The 19,415-nt window shown below is 50.9% G+C and overlaps 1 protein-coding gene across 2 annotated transcripts in view; it reads right to left on the bottom strand.

Annotated features, from left to right (window-relative positions):
* LOC306771296 (wings apart-like protein homolog) overlaps positions 1 to 19,415 on the bottom strand; it is a 102,136-nt gene that overhangs the window by 64,296 nt on the left and 18,425 nt on the right. For both annotated transcript variants that reach the window (XM_079260443.1, XM_079260444.1), the window contains exons 5-13: positions 14,223 to 14,347; positions 10,372 to 10,458; positions 10,121 to 10,291; positions 9,455 to 9,591; positions 4,305 to 4,416; positions 3,969 to 4,214; positions 3,778 to 3,889; positions 3,611 to 3,708; positions 2,675 to 2,751 (exon numbers count right to left, since the gene is read on the bottom strand). In XM_079260443.1, the coding sequence (XP_079116569.1) occupies positions 2,675 to 2,751; positions 3,611 to 3,708; positions 3,778 to 3,889; positions 3,969 to 4,214; positions 4,305 to 4,416; positions 9,455 to 9,591; positions 10,121 to 10,291; positions 10,372 to 10,458; positions 14,223 to 14,347 (1,165 nt within the window). The remainder of the gene's footprint in view (positions 1 to 2,674; positions 2,752 to 3,610; positions 3,709 to 3,777; positions 3,890 to 3,968; positions 4,215 to 4,304; positions 4,417 to 9,454; positions 9,592 to 10,120; positions 10,292 to 10,371; positions 10,459 to 14,222; positions 14,348 to 19,415) is intronic.

The raw sequence follows: 19,415 nt of genomic DNA, 5'->3' as shown, positions 1-19,415 counted from the left end.
ATGGTCCCCCCCCTCTGAACCCAAATGGTGTTTTGTTATTGGACTTCTGTGCTCGTCATGGATTGTCCATAACGAACACCATGTTCCAACATAAGAGTGTCCATATGTACACCTGGCATCAGGACTCCCTGGGCCACAGTTCCATGATGGATTTTGTAGTCGTATCGTCGGACCTGCGGCCACATGCCTTGGACACTCGGGTGAAGAGGGGGGCGGAGCTTCAACTGATCACCACCTGGTGGTGAGTTGGCTCAGATGGTGGGGGAGGAAGCCGGTCAGATCTGGCAGGCCCAAACGTGTTGTGAGGGTCTGCTGGGAACGTCTGGCTGAGTCCCCTGTCAGAGCGAGCTTCAACTCCCACCTTCAGCAGAGCTTCAACCATGTCCCGAGTGAGGCGGGGGACATTGAGTCTGAATGGGCTGTGTTCCGTGCCTCTATTGCTGAGGCGGCCAGCCGGAGCTGTGGCTGTAAGGTCGTTGGTGCCTGTCGTGGCGGTAATCCCAGGACTCGTTGGTGGACACCAGCAGTGAGGGATGCCGTCAAGCTGAAGAAGGAGTCCTATCGGGCCTTCTTGGCCTGTGGGACTCTGGAGGCAGCTGATGGGTACCGACGGGCTAAGCGGCATGCGGCTTCGGCTGTTGCCGAGGCAAAAACTCGGGCATGGAAGGAGTTCGGCGAGGCCATGGAGAAAGACTTCCGGACGTCTTCGAGGAGATTCTGGTCCACCATCCGGCGGCTCAGGAGGGGGAAGCAGTGCTCCATCAACACTGTGTACAGTGGAGATGGGGTGCTGCTGACCTCAACTCGGGACGTTGTGGGTCGGTGGAGGGAATACTTCGAAGACCTCCTCAATCCTACCAACATGTCTTCCGATGAGGAAGCAGAGCTGGTGGACTCAGGGGTGGACTCTCCTATCTCTGGGGCTGAAGTCGCTGAGGTGGTCAAAAAGCTCCTTGGCAGCAAGGCCCCGGGGGTGGATGAGATCCGCCCGGAGTTCCTTAAGGCTCTGGATGCTGTGGGGCTGTCCTGGCTGACACGCCTCTGCAGCATCGCGTGGACATCGGGGGCAGTACCGCTGGATTGGCAGACTGGGGTGGTGGTCCCCCTTTTTAAGAAGGGGGACCGGAGGGTGTGTTCCAATTACAGGGGAATCACACTCCTCAACCTCCCTGGTTAGGTCTATTCAGGGGTCCTGGAGAGGAGGGTCCGCCGGATAGTCGAATCCCGGATTGAGGAGGAGCAGTGTGGTTTTCGTCCTGGTCGCGGAACAGTGGACCAGCTCTATACCCTCTCTGGGGTCCTGGAGGGGGCATGGGAGTTTGCCCAACCAGTCTACATGTGCTTTGTGGACCTGGAGAAGGCATTCGACCGTGTCCCCCGGGGGCTCCTGTGGGGGGTACTCCGGGAGTATGGGGTACCGGACCCCCTTGTACGAGCTGTCCGGTCCCTGTACGACAGGTGTCAGAGCTTGGTCCGCATTGCCGGTAGTAAGTCGGATTCGTTTCCAGTGAGGGTTGGACTCCGCCAAGGCTGCCCTTTATCACCGATTCTGTTCATAACTTATATGGACAGAATTTCTAGGCGCAGCCGAGGTGTTGAGGGGATCCGGCTTGGTGGCCTCAGGATTGGGTCCCTGCTTTTTGCAGATGACGTGGTCCTGTTGGCTTCATCTGGTCGTGATCTCCAGCTCTCGCTTGAGCGATTCGCGGCCGAGTGTGAAGCGGCTGGGATGAGAATCAGCACCTCAAAATCTGAGACCATGGTCCTCAGCCGGAATAGGGTGGATTGTCCTCTCCGGGTCGGGAGTCAGGTCCTGCCTCAAGTGGAGGAGTTTAAATATCTGAAATGAGTTTCCTCCGCAGGGTGGCCGGGCTCTCCCTTAGAGATAGGGTGAGGAGCTCGGTCATCCGGGAGGAGATCAGAGTAGAGCCGCTGCTCCTTCACATCGAGAGGAACCAGTTGAGGTGGCTCGGGCATCTGGTCAGGATGCCTCCTGGACCTCCCTGGTGAGGTGTTCCAGGCACGTCCCTCTGGGAGGAGACCCCGGGGAAGACCCAGGACACGCTGGAGGGATTATATCTCTCGGCTGGCCTGGGAACGCCTCGGGATCCCCCCCGCAGAGTTGGCAAATGTGGCTGGGGAGAGGGAAGTCTGGGCTTCCCTGCTTAGGCTGCTGCCCCCGCGACCCGACTCCGGATAAGCGGCAGAAAACACATGGATGGACAAACAACAACACTAAATTGTCCTTTGTTTCTATTTCAAGCTAACCTCAGTATCGCAAGTTGTTTCCTGCCTTTTCATTTGCTTTGCGTCCCCACCATACAGCCTCCTGCAAAGCCAAGACGACTAACTCAAACATCTAGATATCCGATTTTAAACCTGTCCCAAATACATTCTCCAGTCCTTCAACCCATTAGCTTAGTTAGCTTAGCATTAGTTAATCAGTCTATCAAACTTCATTTGAGGAGTGAAAAACTGTAGAAGGACTGCAGCTGTAGATTTAACTTTCAACTAGACTTTTTTTGCCTTATGAGAAGTGTGATCTTGTCATTGTCCCGGCTTATGATCTGCTCAGCAGCGAGGTCAGAGTTCAAAGGTCACAACCAGAAAAAGAAACTACAAAGCCTGATAATGGTGTGCACGCTCCAGTAGACTTGTAGAAAACATGACTCACTTTGCTGAGGAGATGATGAGAGAGGAGTCTTTGTAGGCGATCAGGTAGCTCTGGTTCTCTGGGTTATGGACGGTCACCTGGATGAGACAGTTAGTGATGTTTATTCTGCATTTATTCTTCACATTTTATCATTGAAGGAAAATTGAGTCAAATCTGCAGCAATGATGGTGGGAGGTTGTGTTTAACCCTTAAAACTGCACTGGTCAGTAACTCTGCATGGTGTACTGATGGTCATGTGACCCTCCAGCTGGTCTTCGGAGGTTTTCCAGCGTTTCTATCCGTCCAGGAGGTTTACAATCCAGACACAACATGTAGTGTTTATTCAGAGACTCTAGATGGTAAATCCACCATTATTTATCACATCTTCATCACCATCACTAACATGTTGCTAAGAGACCTCTATTTTCACCTGGACATGATGATGAAGACACTTCTTGTCAGACTGTTGCTAAGATGCCTGTATTCTGCGCCTTTTATGAAACTGTCCACCAATCAGAACTCTGTCTAAAACGGAGAAAAATTATGTTTTGATTTTTAAATGTCTTTAATTAAATGTTTATTAATTTAATGAGTCATTGACTTTCTTTTTCTATTTTATTATTATATAACTTATGACCATTATATTTATATCTTTCTGACTTAATTATGTATTTATTAAATATCTTTACCAAAATCGATTTTCCTTCCTATGTTTTTATTGTTGTTTCCTACAACTCGTACATTTATTCTATTCGTGGGTTTCACTGACATCACGGATTTCCTGCGGCCGCCATCTTTAGGACGTAGCGCCATCAGCTATTTCAGGGAAAATTGCAATTGTCTATCTCTGTTAAAGAAAAAGAAATCTGCCCAACGTCTGCCAACTGCCAACATTCATCTCATTTCCAAACACCCCCCCACATGTTCCCACAACCCTGGTTCCTGTGATGTACTTACACTCTCCAGGACACGTAAACACCGCTCTGCTCCCCACAGTGACGCCACCAGCTTGTCCTCGTCATCCTCCTGGCTCAAACTGTCCACACACTCTTTCACTGTGGAGACGGAGACGCAGAGTCAGAAACATCTTTATCTCTCTACCCGTCTGAAAACAAAGATTTTACCTTTGTCCACTATGTGGTCCAGGCCTCCCAGCAGCCGCAGCTCCTCCTTGAACCAGTCTCCCGCTCGCTTGGAAGTCAGGGACAGCAGCGTCTCCATGGCTAAATGACCCGTCTGCAGGACAACAGGGAAGACAAGGTCACATCAAGCTATCAGAACCAGCTGAACCAGAACCAGGACGGTCCAGCTGTACCGTGATGTTCTGCAGGTCCAGATGTTTGTTGTGCACGGTGTCGCACAGCTTCCGGATCTTCTCCTTTATCTTGGCCAGCTCTCTGGCGCTGAACTGGGTGCTGGAATCCATCCCCGCCCCGCCCCCTTGGTCCTGATCCAACTCCAGGAGGCGAATCATCAGGTCCAGACAAGATCGGTCCAGATCCATGTTCAGCCGGTCTCGGCTCAGGATGTACATCAGAGACGCCGTGCACAGAGCCAAATTCTAGAGACGAGAAACAACAGTGAGCCGGAGTTAGCCGGTTCTTCAGAACCTGCACACGGCAGGAAGGAAGATGGGCGTCTCGGCGGTTACCGGGTGCTGCGGGGCGTCGTTCAGCGTTTTGAAGACCTGGGCCACCTTCCCTCGGGCCCTGAGGTGCATCCTGAAGCTGGGCATGGCACAGCGAGTCGCCAGGCTTATCACGCTGGAGAAACAACCACGGTCACATGATCACAAGCCTGCCGAGCGTCTTCATTCGGAAATGTTCCAAGTAGAGCTGAAACTATTTCTACGAGTAATCCAGTACTCTAACGATTATATTTATTTTATTATAATTTGTAAAATAAATACTAGAAAGTCTACCAAAGTCAATCTATAAATGTATATTTGTGAAGCAGTTGCATGTGTTGTTACGACCTAATGCATGAGGAAAATGGGTTTTAAAATGTGATACTTTGGTGCAGTCGACATGTTTATGCACACGCTCAATGTGTGGAGATAAAATTCTCAACCGATCGCGAATTTCTGCCTTTTAAAAGATTTAAAATGTATGCAAACTTTCAGCTCAAAGAGGAGTATTTAGGGCATGTAAAACCCTTTAATATTATAGCTGTTACTGAAACCTGGATTCATCAACATACAATTTATTTTTAGACATATTTCAAGATTTATATGCTCAAACATGTCCTTTGAAAAAGCACATCTATCAGAAGCATGACGAAAACCCCTGGATGACTAAAGGATTGATAAACACTTGTATAAAAACTTTCTAAAGTATCGAAGTAAGGAGTCAGAATTAAAATGTAAAATATATAAAAACAAATAAATAAGTATCGTTAGAAAATGTAGTAAAGACTATTGCAACACATTGCCATTAGAAAATAAAAATAATATAAAAGGAACATGGGAAGTATTAAATAAAATTATTAGAAAAACACAAAAACAGAAATATCCTGAGCAATTCCGTGACAAAGAAAAAAAATAGAACAAATATTAAAGATATAGCAGAGGGATTTAATCATTTTTTTGTGAATGTTGGTCCTAAGCTTGCAAATGGGATAAAGAACTCTAGGAACGCATGGAATGTGGAAAGAATACCAAGAAATGAAAATAATTTCTATATGGATATGATTCAAAGTAAGGATATAATTAAAGTTGTAAATAAATATAAAAACAAAACATCAAAAGACTGAAATGAATTTGACATGGTCTGAATTAAAAAATAATAGATGAAATCACAGTACCGCTCACACATATTCATAACCTGTCATTTAAAAATGAAAAATGAAAACAGCCAAAGTTATTTCACTATGTAAATCTGGAGATAAAACTGTTTTAAATAATTATAGGCCTGTATCCCTGCTCTGCCAGTAACATACTGGAAAAACTCTTTGTAGCCCAGTTAGATAAGTTTATTGAAAGACATGATATTCTGATTGAAAGCCAACATGGGTTCAGAGCAGGTTGATCTACATCTCAGGGTCTTATTGAAGCGCTAGAAGAAACAAATCGTGTAGAAAAAAAAAATATTTTTGTTGATCTACAAAAAGCATTTGATACAATTGATCAAATAATTTCACTAAAGAAATCAGAGCAATATGGTATTAGAGGGGTGGCGTATGACTGGATAAAAAGCTACATTTAAAATGGAAGCCAGTTTGTCGACCTCCCAGTGTATCACATGTGGTGTTCCAACAGGGTCGGTGCTGGGGCCTAAACTGTTTATTCTATATATAAATTATTTATGTTCAGTGTCTGAAACTTTAAAATGTGTTATTTTTGCCGATGACACAAACATATTCTGTTCAGGTGATGACTTAAATAATGTCATACAAACAGAAGAGTTGGGAAACTAAAATCATGGTTTGATTCAAATAAATTATCCCTAAATGTAAGTAACACTAAATTTATGATAATTGCAAGTTGCAAAAAGGACATAAGTATTGATCTAGAAATTGATGTGTGTAAATATTATTTTGGGAGTGGTCCTTGATGACAAACTGAGTTGGAAACCTCACATTGATTACCTGTGTGGAAAAATAGCCAGAAATGTTGGGATTCTAGCAAAATGTCGAAATATACTACATTCCAAAACATTACTTACCTTGTACAATGCTCTAGTATTACCAGATATCAGTTATTGTGTGGAAGTCTGGGGGACCACATTTAAGACTACTTTGCAAAGACTAGTTATTCCACAAAAGGGCCATAAGGGTGATCAATCATGCAGGTTATATGGGTCATACAAATAATTTATTTTTGAAAGTACATTGCTTCAAATTTTGTGACTGTGTTCAGTTTAAAATAGCTCAATTTATGTTCTAAGTTTAAGGTAAAAAGATGACATATAATATACAAAAGGTGTTTAAAGACAGAGTGGCTGTGTAGAATCTGAGAGGTAAAGCTACAGAAACCATACGGAGGCACCGCCCTAAAAAGAAGATGTGTTTCCATTTATGGATTAACTTTAGGGAATGGACTAAGTGATGATTTAAAATTATAAAACTACATTATTCAGTTTTTTAAAATGTACAGGAAATTTTTTAGGGATAAATATAAAAAAGAAGAAAATTCATGATTTTTTTTAAGCTGCTTTATATTTTGCCATCTGGATGATGACTTTCAGAATGTAAACTGTATACAGCCATATAACTGTGTAAATTCAAGACTGCAAATAAGGAGTAGTATTTAAATAAGCCTTAGGCTTCCTTCTGCTCCTTCTCAAATAAGGTTTAATGTTACACAAATGTGCATCCTTGTTTTGTATTGTATATGTGTTTGACATAAATCAAAAAAGAACAAATAAATAAATGAAATAACATAGAAGAATTCCCGTAGAAAGAAGGAGTGACTTGTAAACATGTCCACAGTAAGAAGTAGCCGATGTCTTGGTGGACGACGCGCCTGGTAAAAGTCTGTCTGTTTAATCCGGAATAAAAGTTTGCTGCAGGAACAGAGGCTGCCTAAAACATGCGCTTTGACTCTGCGTGTGTGCAGGAGAGACAGATGAGGGACGGATTACCAGACGGTTAGCGTGCGTTAGCAGCCGACACCTCGCCATGCCTCGTCACTGCTGACTGATATCACAGGTTAGAACTCTGAACCTTTTACCAGCCGCTGCTGCTGCTGGTATAAATCAGAAAGCTGGATCTCCTCCTGGAGCGGTGAAGTGGGGGGGTGGTACGCCAACTCTACGTTTTCTGTCCTTTTCAGTGTGAAATGGTCCCACACTGCAACTTTTCGGTCTTTTCCTCCCCTCTTCTTCATTCTCTGCCGTTAGAGACCAAAGCAAGGAGGATCTTCAGACAGAAAGCAAAGCGCTCGCCGCTGCTGGTGGAAATGTCCGTCATCAGTCCGGCTGAAACAGTCAGACTGTACAGACACACCGTAGGCCACAGGCTCTGCTTTTATAGATTTTATACATGTTTAGATGTTTATATGTTTACTCAAACAGTGATGTCGTCCCTCCGAGCAGCGCAGTGGTCTGAGAATGATGCAGAAATGAACAAATATCACCACGTTATGTTAATTACACGGAGCATCAAGGCAGATTACTTGATCAGTTTTTGTACTCGGGTTACTCGAGTTACCCGCGTAATCGTTGCAGCCCTAGTTCCAAAATGATTCTCTTTCATCAGAATTAAAATACAGGAAAGCAGCTGGAAAGTGAGGCAGGAAGCTAAACATCTCACAGATGCTCCAGATCGGTCCGTCCCCATAAAGTGTCTGCGAAGCGACGGGAAGTGATGCTACAAACATGTTCCCAGTCCAGCTGGGAGGAGCTGCTTGTTCCTGACATTTTTCCTGAGCAAGATAAAAAGATAAAAACTGGATATTTTTCTGGTTCCAAATAAATAAAAGATGGTGGAGATAAATGTTACTTGGTTACTTGAATGAATGGAGGATGAAGGAGCCACGGAGAAAAAAAACCTCAATGAAGAGAAAGAAAATCCTGATAACTGTTTAATAACTTGATCATTCTGTCCATTCCAGATTGCTCCGTCTGATGGCAGCAGATTGTCGCAGCTCTGACTTGCTATCTTGATTTTTAAAAGTACAAACTCTTCTCACATAGATATTACCTCAAATTAGGTATTTTTTCTGAGGATTTCATGCCGGTTCGGAGGGTGTGCTGCAAGGAGGATTTTTCTGCATATTTTTGGCTCTTTCAAGACTTATGATGAGTCTCCATGGCAACGAAAGACTTGTTTACAATCGGGATCAACTGATTAAACTCTCCCAAATCAGGATTATCAGCGAAACAACACATCAAATCCCGATGGAGTTGAAAAGAAAGAGAAGAGGATGCAGAGCGGGAGTCAGACAGCGGAGAAAGCGATGGAGATTTAAACCATTTCTCCCGACCGTCCTCATGGGTAATGTGAGATCGCTAGCTAACAAAACGGACGAGCTTGAGATGCTAACAAGGTGTCAGAAAGAATACAGAGAGTGCAGTATTATGTGCTTCACCGAGACATGGCTGCATGAACACATCCTTGACTGTAATGTGTCTGTACCGGGCTTTAAAACGGTCCGTGCAGACCGCAGTAGACAACACAGCGGAAAGCTAAAGGGTGGTGGAATTGCAGTGCTGGTTAACCAGCGTTGGTGTCATCCTGGACATGTTACTGTCAAGGAGAAGATATGCACAAGGGACATGGAACTGTTAGCTGTGAGCTTCCGTCCATATTATTTACCCAGAGAGTTTACCTGTGTTATTCTGGTAGCGGTTTATATAATACCTGGTACCACACCAGACACAGCCTGTGATGTCATCAGCTCCGTCGTTGCTCGGCTACAAACACAGCATCCAAACTCATTCATGGCGATCTCCGGAGACTTCAACAACGTCTCCCTCTCTGCAACTCTACCAACATTCCAGCAGTTTGTCAGCTGCTCCACCAGAGGAAATAAGATGTTGGACTTATTTTATGCAAATATGAATAATGGATACAGTTGTTCTGCCCTGCCTCCTTTAGGAAGATCTGACCATAATCTGGTTCTTCTCACCTCCACCTACAAGCCCATCGTTCAGCAGCAACCAGTCATCACAAAGACTATCAAAATCTGGTCTGCTGAAGCTGAAGATGCTCTTAGAGGAGGCTTTGAGGCTACAGACTGGAACGTCCTCTGTGAACCTCATGGAGACGACATCAACGCCATGACTGAGTGTGTGACAGATTACATAAACTTCTGTGTGGTTTGACGTGTGGTTGCACCAGTTCAATCAGTCTGTTTCTTACCTAAGGCATCGCGTGTTGAGAGGTTGTCCAGTCTTCAGACCAGTGGCTAGGTACTCAAAGTCATCTGTAAACTCCTGGTTTTCTCCAAACTCCACCACATCATTGAAATGCTTCACGTGCTGGACGACAGTATACAGCTGGGAAGACAGAGACATGCATGTATGGAAGTGGACAGTAAGAGTGTAGGACCTGAGGCTAGCTTCAGGTGTCACCCTGAGCTTCGGGTGTCACCCTGAGCTTCGGGTGTCACCCTGAGCTTCGGGTGTCACCCTGAGCTTCGGGTGTCACCCTGAGCTTCGGGTGTCACCCTGAGCTTCGGGTGTCACCCTGAGCTTCGGGTGTCACCCTGAGCTTCGGGTGTCACCCTGAGCTTCGGGTGTCACCCTGAGCTTCGGGTGTCACCCTGAGCTTCGGGTGTCACCCTGAGCTTCGGGTGTCACCCTGAGGTTCGGGTGTCACCCTGAGGTTCGGGTGTTACCCTGAGCTTCGGGTGTTACCCTGAGCTTCGGGTGTCACCCTGAGCTTCGGGTGTTACCCTGAGCTTCGGGTGTTACCCTGAGCTTCGGGTGTTACCCTGAGCTTCGGGTGTTACCCTGCAAAAGGACAACATGAGGACATCCGTCCTGGCTGCAGGAGCAGTTTCAGCACAGGGGACAGGCTATTTACCTCTTTATGTTCTTTGTGACACCTGAGCGCAGTGACCGTGTCCTGGCAGGGATCACTCGGGACCTTGACACACTTTGTGACTTTTGGCGGCGGAGGCGGCGCCTTAAAAACGTTGTCGTCCTTCTGGGAGTCAGATGTCTCCTTATTGGAGCCTGCAGCGGCGACTGAGGCCTGGGTAGACGGAGGGAAGGGGATGTGAGATGGCTGCATGTGACCACGTGTCAGGCACTGCGGACTGATGGCGTGCTTACAGGTGGCCGTGAGAAGAAGGATGGAGGCGGTTCCTCTTCACTCTCCACGGTCCAGTGTCTGGCGTTGTACACGGCTTTGGTGGGAGACTACATCATGAACACAGATAAACCAAGTTTACATGACAATTCCACATCAAGCTGCTCCACGTGGCTGGAAGGACCGCTGGGATTGGTCCGTGTCATGGAGCACGCCGACACGTTGGGGCTCAAATAGGAAACGTGAAGAAAAGACGTGACACTCATTCATCAATGTTTTCTCTTCTTTCTGCGTCGTAGTTTGGTTTTACGCTCTTCCATCTATCCTTCCATCCTCTCCTCTTCCTCCATGTTTTCCCTTCAGCCTTCCAGGAAGATGCTCGCACACTGAGAATATTTCTGACCGTGTAAATAAGGCAGCTAACAGGTCATTTCTGCTACTTTATTGTACATAAACACTACACTTCTAAAACTTCTAAAAAAAGATTGTTCTGTCAGTTTGTCTTCAGAAAACCTGGTTTAGTGTTCTCCACGTTGCCAGCAGCAGACTGGGACCAAGCAAAATAAAACTGTTTGGTCCTAACCCACAACCAGCATGCAACTACTGAAAACCTCTGAGGCGGTTAAGCAGGACGGCCGGAGCGCCCAGATCAGAGTTCTGACAGCGGTTGGCATCGTCCAAAAACACCAGAAGAAGAAAGTGAAGATTTTTACTCTTCCTCTGAATTATCTTCCTGTTCCTCCAGCCGTACTGGGGAGAAACCGGCTGTACTGGGGAGAAACCAGGTGAGTGAAAGAAATCAGGTGAACAAAGCAACTCTCCACATTTGATGAGAGCAGAACGACAACTACATGCAGATTAAGCTGAAGAGACTGCCAGGCTAATCAAACAGCAGGATACGCTTAAAACACACACACACACACACACACACACACACACACACACACACACACACACACACACACCCTTGGCTGGTCCCTCAGCCTCTTTGCCAGACCTGGGGATGGCGGCTGCTGGGACATTCATGATGAAAACAAAAGATGGCGAGCGGGAGGCGGTGGTCAGGGACAGACAGAGTGGGCAGGGAGACATAGAAGCGAGGCGGAGGGGGTGGGGTTCACCACAGGGTTAATAAGCTGAGACAAAAGAGGAGTTTGATGATGAGCTGGAACATCAACACAGCAAATAAATCCAGCTACAGAGAGAAAGACAAGAACCCCCCTCCTGCTGCTAGGCAGCATGGTGCAGATGAGAAGGATGAGGAAGGTGGGCAGCGGTGGACCAGCAGAGAGGAACACACAGATTTCTGACCAACATGGCTGAAGAAGGGTTTAAAATTTCCCTGTCGAATGGTGGAAGTGGTGGTTTACCGTAGAACACGTTTACTACACTCATGGCTTCCATCCTCCAGTCGGAATCTGTGGCCGCTTCTGTCGGCGCGATACGCTTCTGTCGGAGCGATACGCTTCTGTCGGCGCGATACGCTTCTGTCGGAGCGATACGCTTCTGTCGGCGCGATACGCTTCTGTCGGAGCGATACGCTTCTGTCGGCGCGATACGCTTCTGTCGGAGCGATACGCTTCTGTCGGCGCGATACGCTTCTGTCGGCGCGATACGCTTCTGTCGGCGCGATACGCTTCTGTCGGAGCGATACGCTTCTGTCGGCGCGATACGCTTCTGTCGGAGCGATACGCTTCTGTCGGAGCGATACGCTTCGGTCGGCGCGATACGCTTCGGTCGGCGCGATACGCTTCTGTCGGCGCGATACGCTTCTGTCGGAGCGATACGCTTCTGTCGGAGCGATACGCTTCTGTCGGAGCGATACGCTTCGGTCGGCGCGATACGCTTCGGTCGGCGCGATACGCTTCTGTCGGCGCGATACGCTTCTGTCGGAGCGATACGCTTCTGTCGGAGCGATACGCTTCGGTCGGCGCGATACGCTTCGGTCGGCGCGATACGCATCTGTCGGAGCGATACGCTTCTGTCGGCGCGATACGCTTCGGTCGGAGCGATACGCTTCTGTCGGCGCGATACGCTTCTGTCGGCGCGATACGCTTCGGTCGGCGCGATACGCTTCTGTCGGAGCGATACGCTTCTGTCGGAGCGATACGCTTCGGTCGGCGCGATACGCTTCGGTCGGCGCGATACGCTTCGGTCGGCGCGATACGCTTCTGTCGGCGCGATACGCTTCGGTCGGCGCGATACGCTTCTGTCGGAGCGATACGCTTCTGTCGGAGCGATACGCTTCTGTCGGAGCGATACGCTTCGGTCGGCGCGATACGCTTCGGTCGGAGCGATACGCTTCTGTCGGCGCGATACGCTTCTGTCGGCGCGATACGCTTCGGTCGGCGCGATACGCTTCTGTCGGAGCGATACGCTTCTGTCGGAGCGATACGCTTCGGTCGGCGCGATACGCTTCGGTCGGCGCGATACGCTTCGGTCGGCGCGATACGCTTCTGTCGGCGCGATACGCTTCTGTCGGCGCGATACGCTTCGGTCGGCGCGATACGCTTCGGTCGGCGCGATACGCTTCTGTCGGAGCGATACGCTTCTGTCGGAGCGATACGCTTCTGTCGGCGCGATACGCTTCTGTCGGCGCGATACGCTTCTGTCGGAGCGATACGCTTCTGTCGGAGCGATACGCTTCTGTCGGAGCGATACGCTTCTGTCGGAGCGATACGCTTCTGTCGGAGCGATACGCTTCTGTCGGCGCGATACGCTTCTGTCGGCGCGATACGCTTCTGTCGGAGCGATACGCTTCTGTCGGCGCGATACGCTTCTGTCGGAGCGATACGCTTCTGTCGGCGCGATACGCTTCTGTCGGAGCGATACGCTTCTGTCGGCGCGATACGCTTCTGTCGGAGCGATACGCTTCTGTCGGCGCGATACGCTTCTGTCGGAGCGATACGCTTCTGTCGGCGCGATACGCTTCGGTCGGAGCGATACGCTTCTGTCGGAGCGATACGCTTCTGTCGGCGCGATACGCTTCTGTCGGAGCGATACGCTTCTGTCGGAGCGATACGCTTCTGTCGGCGCGATACGCTTCTGTCGGAGCGATACGCTTCTGTCGGCGCGATACGCTTCGGTCGGAGCGATACGCTTCTGTCGGCGCGATACGCTTCTGTCGGAGCGATACGCTTCGGTCGGCGCGATACGCTTCGGTCGGCGCGATACGCTTCGGTCGGCGCGATACGCTTCTGTCGGAGCGATACGCTTCGGTCGGCGCGATACGCTTCGGTCGGCGCGATACGCTTCTGTCGGAGCGATACGCTTCTGTCGGCGCGATACGCTTCGGTCGGCGCGATACGCTTCGGTCGGCGCGATACGCTTCGGTCGGCGCGATACGCTTCGGTCGGCGCGATACGCTTCGGTCGGCGCGATACGCTTCGGTCGGCGCGATACGCTTCGGTCGGCGCGATACGCTTCTGTCGGAGCGATACGCTTCTGTCGGCGCGATACGCTTCGGTCGGCGCGATACGCTTCGGTCGGCGCGATACGCTTCTGTCGGCGCGATACGCTTCTGTCGGCGCGATACGCTTCGGTCGGCGCGATACGCTTCGGTCGGCGCGATACGCTTCGGTCGGCGCGATACGCTTCGGTCGGCGCGATACGCTTCTGTCGGCGCGATACGCTTCGGTCGGCGCGATACGCTTCGGTCGGCGCGATACGCTTCAGACGCTTCGTGCCGTCCAGATCTTATCAACACTGTTCCATCAGCAGGTCGTCTGGAAAGGAGGCGCTTCGGGAGGGAACAGGAATCCTGGGACCTCCTGATCCGCATGCTCTCAGCAGATCCAGACACAACAAAGCTGTTCGAGAAGCAGCGAGCGGTCACATGACATGAGTGTGTGTAACAAGATGTGTTGCGTTTGACCTTCTTATGTGCACTAAAGATCCTGCGGAAGGAATCCGGGTTCTTGTCTGCCAGTTTGCCCAGCAGGGGTCTCCTGGGATCACTGGTCACCACTCGGAGCTCGTCCTCAGAGAAGTCCGGGACATCTGCAGGACAAGAAACGCAGATGTCAGGCAAGATCCTCACATCCACACACACTCACATCCCCCCACACCCATACCCACACACACATCCCCCCACACCCACATCCCCCCACACCCATACCCACACACACACCCACATCCCCCCACACCCACATCCCCCCATACCCACACACACACCCACATCCCCCCACACACACATCCCCCACACCCACATCCCCCCACACCCATACCCACACACACACCCACATCCCCCCACACCCACATCCCCCCATACCCACACACACACCCACATCCCCCCACACCCATACCCACACACACACCCACATCCCCCCACACACACATCCCCCCACACCCACATCCCCCCACACCCATACCCACACACACCCACATCCCCCCACACCCACATCCCCCCACACCCATACCCACACACACCCACATCCCCCCACACCCACATCCCCCCACACCCATACCCACACACACACCCACATCCCCCCACACACACATCCCCCCACACCCACATCCCCCCACACCCATACCCACACACACCCACATCCCCCCACACCCACATCCCCCCACACCCATACCCACACACACCCACATCCCCCCACACCCATACCCACACACACACACATCCCCCCACACCCATACCCACACACACACCCACATCCCCCCACACCCACATCCCCCCATACCCACACACACACCCACATCCCCCCACACACACATCCCCCCACACCCACATCCCCCCACACCCATACCCACACACACCCACATCCCCCCACACCCACATCCCCCCACACCCACATCCCCCCACACCCATACCCACACACACCCACATCCCCCCACACCCACATCCCCCCACACCCACATCCCCCCACACCCACATCCCCCCACACCCACATCCCCCCACACCCATACCCACTCACACCCACATCCCCCCACACCCACATCCCCCCACACCCATACCCACACACACACCCACATCCCCCCACACCCACATCCCCCCATACCCACACACACACCCACATCCCCCCACACACACATCCCCCACACCCACATCCCCCCACACCCATACCCACACACACACCCACATCCCCCCACACCCACATCCCCCCATACCCACACACACACCCACATCCCCCCACACACACATCCCCCACACCCACATCCCCCCACACCCATACCCACACACACACCCACATCCCCCCACACCCATACCCACACACACACCCACATCCCCCCACACACACATCCCCCACACCCACATCCCCCCACACCCATACCCACACACACCCACATCCCCCCACACCCACATCCCCCCACACCCACATCCCCCCACACCCATACCCACACACACACCCACATCCCCCCACACACACATCCCCCCACACCCACATCCCCCCACACCCATACCCACACACACCCACATCCCCCCACACCCATACCCACACACACCCACATCCCCCCACACCCACATCCCCCCACACCCACATCCCCCCACACCCATACCCACACACACCCACATCCCCCCACACCCACATCCCCCCACACCCATACCCACACACACCCACATCCCCCCACACCCATACCCACACACACCCACATCCCCCCACACCCACATCCCCCCACACCCACATCCCCCCACACCCATACCCACACACACCCACATCCCCCCACACCCATACCCACACACACACACATCCCCCCACACCCATACCCACACACACACCCACATCCCCCCACACCCACATCCCCCCATACCCACACACACACCCACATCCCCCCACACACACATCCCCCCACACCCACATCCCCCCACACCCATACCCACACACACCCACATCCCCCCACACCCACATCCCCCCACACCCACATCCCCCCACACCCATACCCACACACACCCACATCCCCCCACACCCACATCCCCCCACACCCACATCCCCCCACACCCATACCCACTCACACCCACATCCCCCCACACCCACATCCCCCCACACCCATACCCACTCACACCCACATCCCCCCACACCCACATCCCCCCACACCCATACCCACACACACACCCACATCCCCCCACACACACATCCCCCCACACCCACATCCCCCCACACCCATACCCACACACACACACACATCCCCCCACACCCATACCCACACACACACACACATCCCCCCACACCCATACCCACACACACACACACATCCCCCCACACCCACATCCCCCCACACCCATACCCACACACACACCCACATCCCCCCACACCCATACCCACACACACACATCCACACCCACCCATACCCACACACACACCCACCCATACCCACACACCTACCCACCCATACACACACACCCACCCATACCCACACACCCACCCACCCATACACACACACCCACCCATACCCACACACACACCCACCCATACCCACACACCCACCCACCCATACCCACACACCCACCCACCCATACACACACACCCACCCATACCCACACACACACCCACCCATACACACACCCACCCACCCATACCCACACACACACACACCCATACACACACCCACCCACCCATTCACACACCCACCCACCCATACCCACACACCCACCCACCCATACACACACCCACATCCACACACACCCACATCCCCCCACACACACATCCCCCCACACTCATACACACACACACATCCCCCCACACACACATCCCCCCACACTCATACACACACACACACGGAGAGGAAATGTCAGCCATCTTTGCAGGAAGCAGATATTTGGCCTCTAACAGCTCGTAACGTAAACGCCTCCAGCCGATCCCAAACACACACCTAAGTCTGACGTTTCTGTCTGGTGTGAATCAGGTGCTGCTCGACCATCATCATCATCATCATCATCATCATCATCATCATCAACATGTACCAACCTGCATCAGTTCAGACTGGGGCAGAAAAGAGCGGTCTGGGATCATCGCTTCAGCCCAGAAAACACACCCTAGCATTTTTAATTATCAGGTTATCTGATGTCCCTCCGATCCAGATTAATGATCTTCTTATGAGGAGAAAGGCGTCCTGAGACGACGCCGTGAAGCAGCCAGATACTAACATCTTCCCTGTACTAGTGGTGTGTTCAGACCAAACTGAACGCTCGCCTTTAGCTTCCAGTGCTACAGTGAGAAACCTTGGAGTAATATTTGACCCTGACCTGTCCTTTGGCCCACATATTAAGCAGGTTACTAAAACAGCCTTCTTTCATTTACGTAATAAAGCCAAAATTAGGGACATTCTGTCTCAGAGTGATGCAGAAAAACTGGTTCACGCTTTTGTTACTTCGAGACTAGATTACTGTAACTCTCTATTACTGGGCTGTCCTAAATATGCCCTGAAAAGCCTTCAGCTGATCCAGAATTCTGCAGCCAGAGTCCTGACCAGAACCAGCAGGAGAGATCATATTTCTCCAGTTTTAGCCTCTCTTCATTGGCTGCCTGTTGAATCTAGAATAGAATTTAAAATCCTTCTCCTTACATATAAAGCCCTCCACAGCCAGGCACCACTATATATCAAAGACCTCATAGTTCCTTATATACCAAGCAGAGTACTTCGTTCGCAGACTGCAGGCTTACTTGTGGTTCCTAGAGTCTCAAAGAGCCGAGCAGGAGGCAGAGCCTTTGGTTATCAGGCCCCTCTCTTATGGAATAAGCTCCCAGTTAGTGTTAGGGAAGCAGACACCCTCCCCACCTTTAAGACTAGGCTGAAGACTTATCTTTTTGATAAGTCCTATAGCTAGGGATGGTTAGCATCCCTTAGTTATGCTGCTATAGGTTTAGACTGCTGAGGGACATTTCCTGATACACTGAGCTTCTTTCTCTTTATCTCTCTCTTTTACCCCCCCCCCCGGAGTTTTTTCCTTCCCACTGTCGCCAGTGTGCTTGCTCAGGATGGGAGATTGAGTTGGACTCAACTCAATCTGTTGGTTTCCTTATATAGGCTATTATGAATTGGCCTTCATTATGTTTTCCCCTCTGTCTGTAAAGCGTCTTGAGATGGCATTGCCGTGATTTGACGCTATATAAATAAAGTTGAATTGAAATTAATTATCCTAAATATTTATCCCAAACATTTATCCTAAACATTTATTCTAATCATTTATTCTAAATATTTATCCTAAACATTTATTCTAATCATTTATCCTAAATATTTATCCTAAATGTTACACGGAGTAACGGCATCCTTATGCAACAGTATCTGGTGAAAATAAAACAATGCCTCCAGAATGTGGGCGTTTCTTTTTCATTATATATACGGAGCTACCGACGGAGCAGCTCTTTGGTGGAGTTCGCTGCAGCTGAAATCAGAACTGGCAACCCTGTCAGGGTCAGTTAGGGTCGTTAGGACAGCAGAGTTTCTGCAAGCAGGAGGTGTTAGGAGCTGCTTTGTCCCACGCTGTCTTCTACTGCCGGGAGGTCCGGCTCCGGTCGTCCAGGGCAGATTTTCCATGTTTCCCTGCTCCATCGCTGCAGGTCAATCAGTGTAAAACCTCATTTTACTTTGGACACCCCGTTGTAATCAATCGTCTCCTGAAGAGGACTGTCTGATCATAAACGTGTCGGTACACCCCGCCGCTCCTTTCTCCGACCAGACCGGAAACATCTTTCACGACTGGTACGTTTCTATGTCCATATAAGGTCATGAGACGCCGGCCGCCACAGGAAGGCGTGAAGACAGACCCAACCTCAGCCTGGTCCCTGAACGCATCGGGTCCGCAGCCTGGTCCCTGAACGCATCGGGTCCCTCAGCCTGGTCCCTGAAGGCATCGGGTCCGCAGCCTGGTCCCTGAAGGCGCCTGGTCCCTGAACGCATCGGGTCCCGCAGCCTGGTCCCTGAACGCATCGGGTCCCGCAGCCTGGTCCCTGAACGCATCGGGTCCCGCAGCCTGGTCCCTGAACGCATCGGGACCGCAGCCTGGTCCCTGAACGCATCGGGGACCGCAGCCTGGTCCCTGAACGCATCGGGGACCGCAGCCTGGTCCCTGAACGCATCGGGGACCGCAGCCTGGTCCCTGAACGCATCGGGTCCCGCAGCC

The sequence above is a fragment of the Telmatherina bonti genome (assembly GCF_933228915.1).
Source record: "Telmatherina bonti genome assembly, chromosome: 21".
NCBI classification, from domain to species: domain Eukaryota; kingdom Metazoa; phylum Chordata; class Actinopteri; order Atheriniformes; family Telmatherinidae; genus Telmatherina; species Telmatherina bonti.
Note: the sequence above shows the minus strand (reverse complement) of the source record. Positions and strands in the feature narration are given on the sequence as shown.